At 40.6% G+C, this 15507-nt stretch overlaps 1 protein-coding gene across 1 annotated transcript; it reads left to right on the top strand.

The window, feature by feature from the left end:
* The first annotated feature begins 6256 nt into the window (after window positions 1-6256).
* Window positions 6257-7204, top strand: LOC137229748 (olfactory receptor 6M1-like). Its single transcript, XM_067747683.1, has one exon. The coding sequence runs from the start codon at window positions 6257-6259 to the stop codon at window positions 7202-7204; it is 948 nt and encodes a 315-aa protein (XP_067603784.1).
* Window positions 7205-15507: the final 8303 nt, after the last annotated feature.

The raw sequence follows: 15507 nt of genomic DNA, 5'->3' as shown, positions 1-15507 counted from the left end.
AGGGAATGGAATCAGCCCAAGGTTCACTGGGAACATCCAACGTACAGACATCGCTCTACTCCTTAAACTAGGTAGTGGGACCCAGGTGTTCATTGTATCGGAGTTTTGTATACTTTACATATTTTCCATTAATATTATTTTTTAATTGTTTACTATTTAATAAAAACTTTTGAAAAAACTTCCAACAGCACAATGAAGGATGTCTTTTTGATGTCATTGTAGAATATTATTGCCACAGGCATTAAAACATTATTTTTAAACAATGGAATGTAAAATAAAGGGATGATTAAATAATCGACTATGTTGTTTTTCACTAATTTAGCATCCCAGTAATCACAGGCATTATTACTCCTCCTACCCTAAGTGAACTAGCAGAGCATAAATAATGCTATTCTCTTAGCTTGAATGATTATTTTTGTAAAAGTAAAGCCAGTATTATTGACCAAAAAAATTGCAACTTAAGCGATAAGTGTCAGGATGAACCTAGAAGCCTTTAAAGGAACAAGAATCTACCTGGAGTCAGGTCTTGGATACCACTTTCTAGACCATGTTTGAATCCAGTGACTCAGGAAATGCTGCTGCTTGTAGCCACTCTTCTCAAAACATCCTCTGAACCTTTGCTTTAATATTCTTGTTCTCCTCTGGCCTCCCTGGTCTTGGACTTTGATTCTCTTTCTTTGCTCTGCCCCTGTGGATTAAATGGCTAGATGGTTTACTTGATTTGGGGTTTCTCCCACTGAGATTTTTTTCTTAAGTTCTTCTTACATTGTCCCTTTAATTGTAGAACACAGAAAAGTCTTATTCCACTATCGAAGCCACTATCACATGGGTAAAGTGTGTAGAAACCCATTTTTAAAAAGCAAAACAGAAAGATGAAGTAAATTTTAATACTACAGTTTATTTAACTTGGTTTTGTCACCAGCATGGTCCATTAATAATTCCCAGGAAGTAAAAATAGAACCTCCCAAGAAAAAGGCTCAAATATCACAAACTAGGGTGACCTACCTCGGCTTCATTCTCACAGAAGGTCAGGGAAGCCAACCCCATGAAAGAAAAAAAGCCATTTTTCAGCCTGACCCCACCCAAAACTAGAAGACAGCTTAGAGGTTTCCTGAGGATGGCTGGGTTTTGCCCCATCTGAATCCCTAGCTCTGGTCTAATAGCTAGGCCTCTGTATGAATAGTTGAAAGGAAAGGATAATGATCCTTTTGAATGGAAATCAGAGTGGGAAGGGGCGTTTTAAGAACTGAAAAAGCAATTACCCTGCCCTGGCCCTCCCAGATTTAGCTAAACCCTTTGACCTTTACTTTCATGAGAGAAGAGGAATTGCCCTTGGGGTACTAGCTCAAAAACTGGGACCCCTTACTTAGGTGGTTGCTTATTTCTCTAAACAACTAGATCAAACCACTAAGGGATGGCCTTCTTGCCCCTGCTAAGGGATGCTAAAAAGTTAACATTTGTTCAGCTAATCACTATACGGACTCCACACCAGGTTCAGGTTTTAGTAAGTTCTAAGGGAACAGAATGGCTATCCCCCAAAGGTCAATTCAAAGTCAAGCTGTGCTTTAAGACAACCCAGTGGCTCCTATAAAAACCTGTCACACACTAAATCTTGCCACCCTGCTACCCACAGAACCTGGGCCCCTGAAGCATGATTGTATAGAAACCATATATAATCTATTCCAGTTGTCCCAGCCTAGGAAGCGAGCCTCTCCCAAACACCAAAGAGGAATGGTTCACAGAAAGAGCAGTTTTATGAGAGAAGGAAAAAGGCTGGTGGGATACACAGTGACCTCCCAAACCCAAGTCACAGAAGCAAGAAGCCTAGCTCCAGGACTTCTGCCTAAAAGGTGGAGCTGATAGCTCTTAGAAGAGGGAAGCCTTAGAGCTTGGGACAGGGAAGTTCTTAAAATGTTTACACAGATTTTCGGTATTCGTATGCCGTCCTACACACACACGGGGCTATTACTACAGAGAATAAACAAGTGAAACATGGCTTAAACATACTGCTCTTAGAAGCAGTACAGCTTCCAAAAAAGACAGAGTAATTTATTGTAGGGGTCACCAAAAGGATGATGCGGAGGTAATAAAGGGAAACAACAAGGTGGATGCAACCGCCAAAAGGGCAGCCCCAGACCAGTAACTTGGCAGCCACCCATCTCATACCTTGAAGCCAGATCCATCCAATTATTCCCCAATCTACACAAAAGAAGAATTACACAAAGCCCGAAAATGGAACTTCAGTAAAGATCTAGGAGGCCGTGGGTGGCTAGTTAATAAACATGGGCAATACCTCTTTCCCCAAACTGCAGCTTGTCAAGCCATCAGGGAGGCTCATAACAGGCCTCAATATGGGAGGGAAGCCCTATATAATCGATTAGTTGAGTTGAGGTCTTGGTAACTCCTGGCATGAAAGTATAGTTAGTCGGAGAGTCGAGACCTGCCCCATCTGCACAGTGAACAGCCCCAGCACCAGAACCCCCAGGCTCCCAGATAAGGTCCATTCAGACCAGAGGAACATACCCTGGAGAAGACTGCCATGCTGAGAATACTGGGCAATTTCAGGTATCTCTTGGTGCTAGTGGACACATTTTCTGGGTAGAGAGAAGTATTCCCTGCTAGATCTGAAATGGCAGCTGAAGTGGCTAAGGCATTACTAAAAGAAATAATCCCTAGGTTTCGGCTCCCAGGACCCCTACAAAGCAATAATGGTCCAGCATTTGTGTCTCAAGTAACAAATGGGATAACGAGTTCCCTGGGCATGAAATGGACCTTGCACTTAACCTGGAGACCCCAATCATCAGGAAAAGTAGAGAGCTCCAGTCAGGCCTTGAAACCAATCAGGCCTTGAAATGGGCCTTAGCAAAGCTATGTCAGGAAACTCAAAAATATTGTATTAACTTGCTTTCAATGGTCCTGCTTTGCCTGGGGTTAAATGTGTTCAGAGTCATGTATGGTAGACCCACTCCTCAAGTCCCAGAGAAGGGACACCTTGAAGTCCCTCGAAATGGAACAACTCAAGTGTGCCTCCAGGTAGGAGAAACCAGGAGAGCTCTTGCTGAATATGGTCACCAGGTGCTGCCCCTACCTGACCTGACTCTGCACCCCTTCCTGCCAGGAGACTGGGTGCACCTAACCTGGAAAACAGGAGCCTGCAAGACCAGCTCGCTCCTAAGTGGCACGGACCCCACTCAGTGATCCTAGCCACCCATTCTGGCCTGAAGTGGCAGGGGTCACTCCATGAGTACATCAACTCTATGGAAGAGGCCCCCAAGCCCCAACCTCCAAAGAGACAATATGGGGCAAGAGCCACCCCTGACTACTTGTGTGACCCTCTCTCTAACCTGAAGCTTCTCTTCCGAAAAACAGCAATGTGTGACCAGGGATATTCAGGCCACGGCAGTGAGCCTCGTCAAAGACCAAGATACCTTCATTTTTAGGAAAAATTTGATATAAGACCATTATTCTCTTGCTAATATTTGGGCCATGCATCCTACATTGTCTGGTGTCCTTTGTCTCCAAAAGGATAAACAAGTGGTGCTCACTGAGGGAGACAAACAGTCAGGGCCGAGGCCTGGTGACCATCACACGCATCTAAAGGCAGCAGCTGGGGAGCAGCTCTGCTTCTCTCCCAGGGTGATGATGACACCCACGCTCAGCAGGAGGCACTCACAGGAGACAGACCTCTACCCTCAGCCCCCCTCAAGACCGAGCGAGACAAAAGGCAGAGAAGGGGTTTGTCACCAACAAAGACCATTAACAATTCCCAGGAAATAAAAACAGAATCTGGGTAATAAAATTAGGTCTAACCTTTTTTTTCTTTTCTTCTGTGCTCAGTCTAGTTCCACTTGCTCATAGGGGGCCGCGTTCGGAAGCCCCGTCCCCTGCACTTCAGACCACACTTTCTCGCGGGAAACGCCGACGCCGACACCCCAGCTCGAGGGGCTGTGCGGAGAAACACCGCCCACTACACCCAATTCAAGATGGCGGCGGCGGGCCGTGTGCAGAGACGCTGCACCAGGCACTGTGATGTGGAGCGTGAGCCGCAGAGCTGCTCCAGCCTCGCGAGAACTCCTTGCGCCCGACACTATCCACACGCTATCAAGCAGCCCCGCCCTCGCCGTCCGCCTGTCCCGGAAGCCTGTGCTCCAGAGTGGGAGTACGCACCTCTCCATTCTCTGATCAAAGGATAAAACCATCCTTTGCTTCTGAACTGAACTCGGTCTTATTCTACTGGCGTGAGTGACACCAGGTAGGCGGACACTTCTTGGGGACAGACTCCGGAAGGTTAGTAGCACTATATCCAAAAATATTATCTTTTAAACATGTAATAACATAACTCTATTAAGGTCATTTACGTTCTTTTTTTTTTTTTGGTGCAAATCTTTAAAATTCATAATGCATTTTATACTTACAGCACATCTCAAAACAAACTAGCCACATTTCAAATGCTCAGTGGCCACACATGGCTTGTGGCTACAATATTGGCCAGCAAAGGTACAGAATATAATTTTTTTAACTATGAATTTTTTTAATATGTAAATTTTTTTTTTTTTTTCTGTGTTGGGTCTTTGTTTCTGTGCGAGGGCTTTCTCTAGTTGCAGCGAGTGGGGGCCACTCTTCATCGCGGTGCGTGGGCCTCTCACTATCGTGGCCTCTCTTGTTGCGGAGCACAGGCTCTAGAACGCAGGCTCAGTAGTTGTGGCGCACGGGCTTAGTTGCTCCACGGCATGTGGGATCTTCCCGGACCAGGGCTCGAATCTGTGTCCCCTGCATTGGCAGGTGGATTCTTAACCACTGCACCACCAGGGAAGCCCTAATTGTGTTAACTGTTGGTATTTATTTATATTTTTGTTATAGTCGAGTTTTGTTTCTCTTATAACATTTTTTCCTGTCTACAAATTTGGAAATTATACTGTTTCTATTCTTTCAGTGAGTACCCTAGAAAATTTATCAAGTTTATTTAACTTAAAATCTAACATGAAACAGTATTTTATCCCCTCTTGTATCGTTTGGTTTGGAAGCTCCAATTTTTCCTCTCCACTCTCACATTCTATTGTCATCCTAGCTTAACTTCACAAATTCAACACTATTATGACTTTTTACAAAGAATTTTCATTTAGATTTATGTACATGTTCACCATTTTATTTTTTATTTCTTTCTACATATTAAATTATCTTAATATTATTTTCTTTATTCTTGAATTGTATTTTTTAGAAATTACTTTACATCTGGTCCGTTGGTAATAAATTCCCGAAGTTTTTGTCTGTAATATATTTATTTTACAATAGAAGATAATCTTACTAGATATACAATTCTGAGATGGCAATCATTTTCTCACCATACTTTAAAGATATTATTTAACTAAGTTTTGGCTTCCTTTGCTGCTGTTGAGAAACCGACAGTCATTTTAACTGCTGTTCCTATATAAGTGATCTTCCCTTTCTGGTTGTTTTCCATATTCTCCCTTGAGTGTCCTGAATCTGTTTTCCTTTTAAATACTGCCCCAGCTTCACTCACTCTATTCTCTCTCCTGAAGGATACAAACTATGTATATAAATGTTCCCATTCCTTTCATTTCTTTGAACATTGTCTCATATTTTCAATGTCTATCTCTCTTTGCTTCATTAAAGATAAATTCTTTTGATATATCTTCCTAATTGCTAATTCTGTTTAAAATTTTACCTAATCTATTGTTTATCTCATCTTAACTCATTTGAAATAACTCAGTTGTTATTTCAATAATGATAGGTTAAAAGGATCCTTCAGTTCATGATATGCTAGTCAGTCTTAACAGAGGAATGAAAATAGAATCTGTCTGATAGCTTCTCTTCCTTCAATAAATATAATCTGAGGTTTTCAGCTAGGATATCCATATTATTAAATGATTAAAATATATGATCAAAATAACTTGAATGATTTTCAGTTAATTACATATTTCAGTTAGTTTGAATACATTTGGGTTTAAGGAAGGAAAAAAAAAGAGAAGAAATATTTTAGTTAAATAAAAATCAAATAGTTAAAGTTTAAAATGATCACAGAGTTGCTGTTTGCTTTTTTCCCCCCAGCACATCAATTATATAGATGAGAACTGAGGCCTAGTGATATAATTTGATTTGCCCAAGGCCACAGACAGAATTAGAACCCCTCACTCTTGAATGTTCTCTCTATTCTATATTTAGTGTAATCATAAAACACTTGAAATACATCTTAAACTGTTCTAACCTTCTTCATTTCTTCACCCCTCACACAGAAATGGCCATGAGAAACCAGACTAGCATGATTGAATTCACCCTTGTCTCCTTTCCCTCTGTCCAGGAGCTTCAGATCTTGCTATTTCTCATTCTCCTGCTGGTTTATACACTCACTATAACAGAAAACATTGTTATCATTTCCTTAATATGGACTGATAATCGTCTCCAAACACCAATGTACTTCTTCCTCAATAGTTTGTCATTTTGGGACATTTTATTCACAACTACTATTGCCCCAAAGTTGCTAGCTTGCCTCTTAGAGGAAAAGAAAAACATACCTTTTGCTGGCTGCGTCATCCAAACATATTTCTACTTCTTTCTGGGGACAGTGGAGTTTATCTTCTTGGAGGTGATGTCCTTTGACCGCTACGTGGCCATCTGTAACCCGCTGTGCTACACCATCATCATGAATAGCAGGGCCTGCCTCCTGTTAGTTCTGGGCTGCTGGGAGGGGGCCTTCCCGTCAGTGCTTTGCCCAACTATTGTGGTGTCCAGATTGCCATACTGCACTGAAGAAATTAGTCATTTCTTCTGTGACATCGCTCCTTTACTGCAGGCGGCCTGCATAGACACTCATTTCATTGAGATGATAAGCTGCTTCTTATCTTCCCTCGTGGTCCTGACCTCGCTGGTGCTCACCACCGTGTCCTACACCTACATCATTTCTACCATCCTGCGCATCCCCTCGGCCCAAGGATGTCAGAAAGCCTTTTCCACCTGTACTTCTCACATCACTGTGGTCTCCATTGCCTACGGGAGCAACATCTTCATGTATGTGAGACCCAGCCAGAGTCATTCCCTGGAATTTGACAAAGTGACAGCTATCCTCACCATAATGGGGACCCGTCTTCTGAACCCCTTCATTTATAGTCTAAGGAATGAAAAGGTAAAGGAAGTGTTGAGAGATGCAGTCAACAAAATTTTGCCCTTTTTGCACAGGAAACCTTGAAAGTTTGTTTGCTAAGAATGTCATTTTCAACTCTTGGACACAATGTGGAGTAAGGCATGCTTGAAGATCGTAAAATCAAAGATGTGTAAGAAGAAATGAAAAAGCTTTGTGCCACATCAGATGCAAAGTATTATAGTCAAGGTCCATAGGAGACAATTCAGCCATCGAGAAAATAACAGGCTCTGAACTGTTATTGGACCGTCTCACACACAGAACATTATGAATTAAAGAAAAATACTGAAGTCAGAAAACCTGAATTTTAAGGCTAGCTCTATTACTTCTTTACCAGGTGACACTTAACCTCTCTGACCTTAGTTTCCCATCAGTAACATGCTTCTCCTATTTTTTTTTAATAGTTAAAGTAGGATTAACGGAGATAGTCTAAGTCATGCAACCACATGTAATTAAAAATGAATCTTCTGGGACTTCCCTGGCAGTCCAGTGGTTAAGACTCTGTGCTTCCACTGCAGGGGATGCGGGTTCGATCCCTGGTTGGGGAACTAGGATCCCACATGCCACATGGCACAGACAGAAAAAAAAAAAGTGACTCATCTAACTGGGTTTTTTCAGAATTTGCAAGATGATTGGAATCATCCCTGACAGCCAAAGACTGTAAATAATAATAATAATACAAAAACAAGGAAGAGGAGTAACATAACCCTGTGTTTGTACATGTACTTAAATATGTACATACATATCTCATTTAATCCTCTTAACAACCTTGAGAAGCTGATATTTTTATCTCCATTTTACAGATGAGAAAACTGAGGTTCACTGAGATTAAGCGTCTTGCCCCAAACTACATCACTAGTTTTGAATATATACTTCACTATGTCATGAAGTATGGAATGGGAAGAAACTTAAGAGGGGAAACAGAAGTTAACATGGAAGTTATCCACTTTTTCTGAGACAAGAGCATTCCCTACCAGTCCTAATTACCTGGAAAAATCTACAGACCAGGAAGCATCAGGATGACTGACAATAGACTGTGAGAAGCAACGGTTTGAAAGGAGAACCAACTATTCAGAAGCAGTAACTGACCATGAGTCCAGATTGATCATCTGTGGCAACTGGCCAAAGTGACCATCATCTACAGAAGAATTAGTATCCTAGGATGCATTTGGTTGGGGGAAAACAAAAGCAGAAGAATAGTCAAGCTGGCTTAAGTGAAATGGGTATTTATTATAATAATAATCAAGAATACCACATAAAACCCCAAAAGGTAAGAAACAGCAAGACCTGCTAAGGGGCTAGAATCAGGAACTAGAAATCCTTGAAAATCCAAGGCAAACACTCTCTTCCCTCTGAATTTCTCTCTTGCTTTCTCGGGGTTCATTTGGTCTCTGTATTATTGGGTTTTTTCCAAATATCTTGTGGTAAGCTGAATGATGGCCCCAAAAGATATCCAGACCTAATCCCTGACCCTGTGACTCTAAGTAACATATGAAGTTTATATGGCAAAGGGATTTTGCGGATGCAATTACAGATCCTGCGATAGGGAGATTATCCTGGATTACCCAGGTGGTTCTATTGTATTTACAAGTGTCACATGAGAGAGGTAGAGGCAGATTTTACCACACAAAAGAAGGTAATGTGATCTTGGAAGCAGAGATTTGAAGATGCTATGCTGCTGGCTTTGAAGTTGGAGGAAGGGGCCATAAGCCAAGGACTGCACATCTCAAAGCTGGAAAAAGCAAAGAAATGGATTCTCTCTGCCCTAGAGCTCATGGCATGGCCCAGCCAACACCCAGGTTTAGGCCCAGTAAAACTGACTTTGGATTTCTGTCTTCCAGAGCTATAATAGAATACATTAGTGTTATTTTAAGCCACCAAGCTTGTGGTAAATTCCTACAGCATCACAGCTAACTAGTACATACCTGATTCATGTTTCTCTGTCTGCAGACTCTTTCCACTTCTCTCTGCACATGGAAGGTAATGGTTGCTTCAGTCATCACAGATATATGTATATTTCAATCATAGATATATATATACAAGTATATATATTGGATACATTTAAATATTTGAGATATACATTATTTATATCAACATTTATTTTAAATTATCAGAGTTCTAAATCCAAATTCCTGGAAAGAGGATCTGATTGATCTGATTGGAGAGAGATGTCTTCCCTGATTCACTTATTTGTAAGAGGAAGGGTTTGGCAAGAGGTAAACTGCCCTCTGTCAACACAGCCACTGAGCAGGTGCTGTGGGGACAAGCATCTAAAAAGAGAGCTTAGGAACACGGAGAAGACAAGAGGCATCTCAAAGATCAAAATAGGTCATTACCAGTGTGGTCATTGACCGTCTAGCTGTGTAGACAAAGATGAAGACCTTAAGAACTGGCAGGGAACCCATCATGGGAGAGCAGGTAGAGAAAGTACCATCTTCAGAATGGATTCAGAATATTATAAAAGAACATTGTCCCAAAAAAAAAAGAACGTTGTCCGTCAAAAGATAGAGCAGTGGGCAAATGTTTAAAGGTCAAAAAAATGTAGAACAGGGAATTCCCTGGCGGTTCAGTGGTTAGGACTCCACGCATTCATCACCAGAAATGAAGCATTCACATAACTTTCTGCTATGTATTCATAATCAGACATTAATTAAGATGGGATTTTGAAAGTTTGTGTCCTATTGAGGCCATAACAAAATAAGCAGCTAAAAAAATACAGATTTATTATCTTACTGTTCTGGAGGTCAGGAGTCCAATACAGGTCTCACCAGGCTGCAGACTGCATTCATTTCGAGGGGCTCTAGGGGACAATCCATTGCCTTCTCATTTGGGCTGTTGACAGAATTCATTTCCTTGAAGTTTAGGACCAAGGCCCTGTTACGTTGCTGGCTATCAGCCAAGGGCCAGTCCCAGTTTCTAGAAGGTGCTGCAGTGCTTGGCTCATGGCCCCCCTTCCTCCACCATCAAAGCCAACAACAGGGGGGCAAGTCTCTCATGTTTCACATCTCTCCTCCTCCTTCTGCCATCACCTCTCTGACTCAGATGGAAAAAGTTCTTCCTTTTTAAGGACTCATTTGATTGGACTGAGCCCGCCCAGAGAATCCACAATAATGCCACCAACTCAAGGTCCACATCCTGAATTACTTCTATAAAGTGCCTTTTGCAAGTAAAGTAGCATAGAGCTGACCCTCTGCACCCTCGTGTTCCACATCCACTGATTCAACCAACTATCAATCAAAAATACTTGGAAAAATTAAATTCCAGAAACTTCCAAAAGGCAAAATAAATTTGCTATGAGCTGGCAACTATTTACATAGCATTTACATTGGTTTTATAAGTAACCTAGAGATGATATAAAGTTTCAAAAGGATGTGCACAGGTTTATAGGCAAATACTACATCATTTTATATGAGGGACCTGGACCCAATTCCCCTTGAATACCAAGGGAGAAGTGTATTCACAGGTTCAGGGGATTAGGACAAGGCTATCTTTAGGTGCCATTATTCCGTTTACCAATGTTAAATTGCTAGTGTTAAAGGTGCAAGAATGTAAAAGTAAAAAACCAAACACGGTATGTTTTTTTAAAGCCAATACTAAATCCTAAACTCTCTGTCTTTCATCACTTGCAACCAGAAGAATTTACAAGACTCTTCTGAAAGATTAGTGAAAAGCAGCAAAATATCTGGCAAATTCATATTTTAATAGTTATGTTTGTTTTTATTTAAATCATTGTTAGGTAAAATTTTATAAATTCATGTTGACCAATATTTGAGAGAAACTTTATCTGTAAATTTTTGATCACCTTCTAATTGATTCATCTTTTATGCTTTTGAAAAAAATTATATGGAAAATAGCAATTTCAGGTAATGCTATTTTAACTGAGACATTAAATCAGAAAACCAAGAGTAAATACATGTAAGAGATACCTGAATGAAACTTGGGAACCATTTCTTGTAATTCTGCTTGTATCCTAATTTACTGGTAAATCCATTATCGTGATTTAATCTGAATTGTTATTAAAACAGAATGATTTTGCAACAAAAAAATCATTGTTAGGTGAAGATAAATGTAGTCGGCACTTTGTGCTGTTTTAACTTCTTAATGAATTCCCATGTTACTCAAAAGTCCCATTCTGAGATCATTAATTCAGGAAAGAAAGTCCTCAACAAATAAGGTAATTTAAACATGATTCAGGTATCCAAGTAGGGCTGGCCCCGGGTTGGACCAGCCTTGAAACTGAAAAGTACAAAAAGACTTCATAAACTCTTAAAAATGGTATAAATATACTGCTGTTTGTTGATCATTATTATGATGATGACCAACATTGTTATAATAGCAGATAATGATGTTTGTTTAATCAATGTAATGATATATTGATTCTGATTAGTTCAGTTAATTGGAAAATGGGAGCTACTTGTCCCAAATTTGAGGACAGCTAGAGAATTCTTCACTCTTCCTATTCTCACCTATGACCAGATGTTTCAAGCTATTGTTTTTCATATCAGAGATGCAAGGGGGAATATACCAAAATAACTTGTAGACATTTTAAACAATATCTACTTATTAGATATATTATATCCTCCAAATATGGATGAAGGGCATCCAACCAGAGAGCCACTGTTTTATGTAATGAGTTCATTGACGCTTCTACTTACCAGCTAATTCTCACATATTCCTTCCTCCCAACTCAGTTGTAACAGATTATTCAATAAGAATAACCATGATCATACGTCCCATTACATGACAAGGATTCTAAGGGCTACAGTAAAATGTGCCAAATAATTTATTTGGAGTTTGTCAAGAGCTTAACACAGTTACTCCATCAGTCTTCTCGTGCCCTTGGAATGGGATTTACGCTATTGGCTCCCAGATCCTCAGGCCTTGAGACTTGGACTGGAATCACACCACCAACTTTCCTGTGTCTCCGGCTTGCAGATGGCAGAATGTGAGACTTAACCTCCATAATCACATGAGCCAGTTCTTCATAACATATATATATGTGTGCATATATATATGAATTAGAAAATGGAACTTGAGGAAGGTCTTCTGAAAAAAACTATAGGAATATTCTTCAATGGCCACATCCCTTCTCTTGCATGGCAGAAAATATGTGACAATTATTGTGTTGATACATATTTTAAATTTTTTAAAGTCATATAGGGCTGTCTTTCCAATAAGCAGACTGAAAAAATATCACTGTGGGGGTGAAGTTAACCTCACAAATGTAAGGCTCTAATTAGACATCCATCAAGAGAAGACTGCCTAGATCCCGGTTAATTAAAAACGGCGTGAAAAGGGTGACGATAGATGGAATGTCTACCAAAATTTTGCATTAAGTGATCCCAATGCTCTACCAACTCCTCAAACTTGTAAAAGGACCACAGTGGATTCACTCAGTTTATGTTAGCTTTGGTAAGTTTCTGAATGGGGAAAAATAGATAATTCCTTCAGCACTAGTGCCGATTAAAATGGTGAAAGGCAAAAGAGGGGTTATGAATCTGAGTGACAGGAGGACCAAGGTCTCTTGGCACAAAACCCAGCAGAAGACTGGAGCCAATTTGCATCGGCATAAGTGAAACAGCCTGGTGAAGAAGGTTTGCTGCGATTGTGGACACTGGTATACAATGTACTTCCGTATATTAACGTAACAATGAAAAGTTAAAGGATGATGAAGTAGAGGGATATGGTGATATGATTGTAAAAATCAGGATTTAAAGTAGGAATTTTTGCTGTAGTTTTCAGTTAATCTTTATTATAAGACATGAAAGTAGTAATAGGCACCCTGAGAATCCTCAGCATTCCGGTCATAATCCTCTTTGTCTCCATTATGTCCTAGCAACCCAATTTACTCTTGGGAATTGGGGTCAGTACTCCAGCCAGTAGTAAACCTTTATTTTACCCAAGTGCTCAGTTGCATAAGGAGTTCAGAATGGCCAGGTGGCAGTTCAGTCTTCCAATTCAGTGGAACCACTGCTGTGTCTCATGGTAGAAACATTCTCTCCTTGGGGTCTAAAACCTCCTAACCAGCAGAGCTCAGAGTTTTCAAGATGAGAAACAAAAATTCTGTGAGTGTGTTATTAGAAGTAAAGTGAGATCATCACTACCACTTCTACCCCTTGATTACCAGCCCCTTGTATTCTGGATTTGGGGGAGACAGTATCACACAATAGTTGGTTCAAAGACTATGTTAAGCTTTTCAAGACAGAATCTTAAGCTTTCAGGTTGTTGTCTCCCAACAAGTGCTGTAACTGATCTGTCAATAACCTGTACACTCTTCAGCTGGACCAGCCATTTCTAGGCGATAGGATATGAGGTGATACCAGTTAAGTACATGGCCATGAGTCTATTGCTACACTTTTTTTTTTTTTTTTTTTTTTGCTGTAAGTGAAGTGTTGTGCTCCCCAGTCTTGTTTGCTCTTGTTTCCTCTTCATCCCACTGGTGAAGTAGTGAGTCCTGCTCTAGAGTTCTGGGGATGGCTGAACACAAGACACTCGATACTGGATGGATAAGATGGACGATACGTTATTAATCACGTATGTTCACAGCCCAGGGAGGAGAACACAGCATGCCCTGTAGGACCACACAGGGGTTGCATTCAGAAGCAGAGTGAACAACTGCTCAGCTGGCAGAGAACTGAAGCTGGTTAGGTTGACGACTGGGTGGGATCCAGGTGGTCTGGCTGTTATGGGAACTAGCCAGGTGGGAGACTCTCCTGCTATGGGGGAGCATATCTGGCAAAAGTGGGGGGGCTCACAGTTAGGGCTTCGGGGCCCTGTGAGGCTCAAAGATGTTAAGACAGCACAAAATTTTAGGACTTATGATATGTCTCCCCAGTACTTGAGGTATATTTTAAAATAATGCCCAGAGGCTCTTGTTTTTATTTCAGCTCCATTTTAGAGGTGTTCATTCCACTGCAACGACTTATTCTCAGTATCTCTCTCTCTGTCTCTTTGTCTCTCTCACTCTCTCTCTCTCTCCTTCTCCCTCTCCATCTCGTTTCCTCTCTCTCTTTGTAGAAATATATATACTTGTAGAAATACGTATTTTTTATATTTTCACACGGAAAAAAATATTTTTTAATATTATTTATATTTTAGGCAGAAAGGTTGATAAGGAGAAAATGGGGTCATCCATCTGCTGGTGGCTGGATGAGGCCATGGAGTAAATGTACAGAAACAAAGAACTGTAGAATTGGGAGATAATAGTCCAAGATTGGTATCTTGGAGTTTGGGGTTTCAGAGATTGAGTAATTCAGTGTGATGGCAAAATCCAGTTATAAAAATGGAGGAATGCAGGCGATACTCATTGATAGTAAGATTAAGACATTCAAATTTTAGCGTCTTTTATAACTCTATTTATATAGATAATAAAGTTTCCCATAGTGATTGAAATTCTTAGGATGAAATAGGAGACCATGAACCACTGAAAAAGTCTTTATTAAATGTATCTCCAGCGATTTTCATGTTTTCAAATTCAGTAAAAACTCCCCCATCATTGTCTTAATGTTATGCTCTACGGCAGTTGTTTACTTCTTTCTTGAAACTCAGCTGGGCACTAAATGACGTAACCAAGGAAAACGAACAAGATTGTGTAACATAAGCCTTGGAGAATTTTTATCCAAAACCAAAAGAGAGTGCAAATTGGGAACAAAATAACACCATCCTCAACAGCAAATAAGAATGAGCCTGTCCCTCCAGCCATGCATCCCTCACCCTTGGGGACAGGGAAAGGAGGAGGTGCATGCTCACTTGAAAGAGACTCAGTGGAATCAGCGTCCTCAAATAAAAGTCAGATTTATGTTAAGATGAAAGGTACAGCGTTTCTAGTTCGGAGGAGAATGTTTTTTTAATTCTTATTTAAAAAATATGTACGTATTAGAGAATGAAGTTAAAGTTTATAGCAAGCTTGTGACTGTGAAAGATAAGTCAGGAGGATGGAATAACCGTTGAACTGGGCTGAGTTCAGTATAAGGGCTTATGTTTCTGAACAAGGACATGACAGGGATGAGAAACATAATGGAATTTACTATGGCTGTATTTTCACCTGGAAGTTTTTTGTTAAATCTATGCTGGTACAGACAGAGGTACTACATGTTATCTGAAACTCTAGAATATTCATTGTTGGAGAATATTTCCTGTTGTATCAATAACTTAAGTGGGATGAAAAGTTTTCTGTTTTTAGCTTGTTGATTTTTTTAAGTATTCTTTTTCCTTTAATGGATAAAGCAGGGCTTCCCTGGTGGCGCAGTGGTTGAGAGTCCGCCTGCCGATGCAGGGGACACGGGTGCGTGCCCCGGTCCGGGAAGATCCCATATGCCGCGGAGCGGCTGGGCCCGTGAGCCATGGCCGCT

Source organism: Pseudorca crassidens, chromosome 9 (assembly GCF_039906515.1).
Source record: "Pseudorca crassidens isolate mPseCra1 chromosome 9, mPseCra1.hap1, whole genome shotgun sequence".
In the NCBI taxonomy this organism is placed as follows: Eukaryota; Metazoa; Chordata; class Mammalia; order Artiodactyla; family Delphinidae; genus Pseudorca; species Pseudorca crassidens.
The sequence above is the reverse complement of the archived record's forward strand: the minus strand, read 5'-3'. Positions and strand labels throughout refer to the sequence as shown.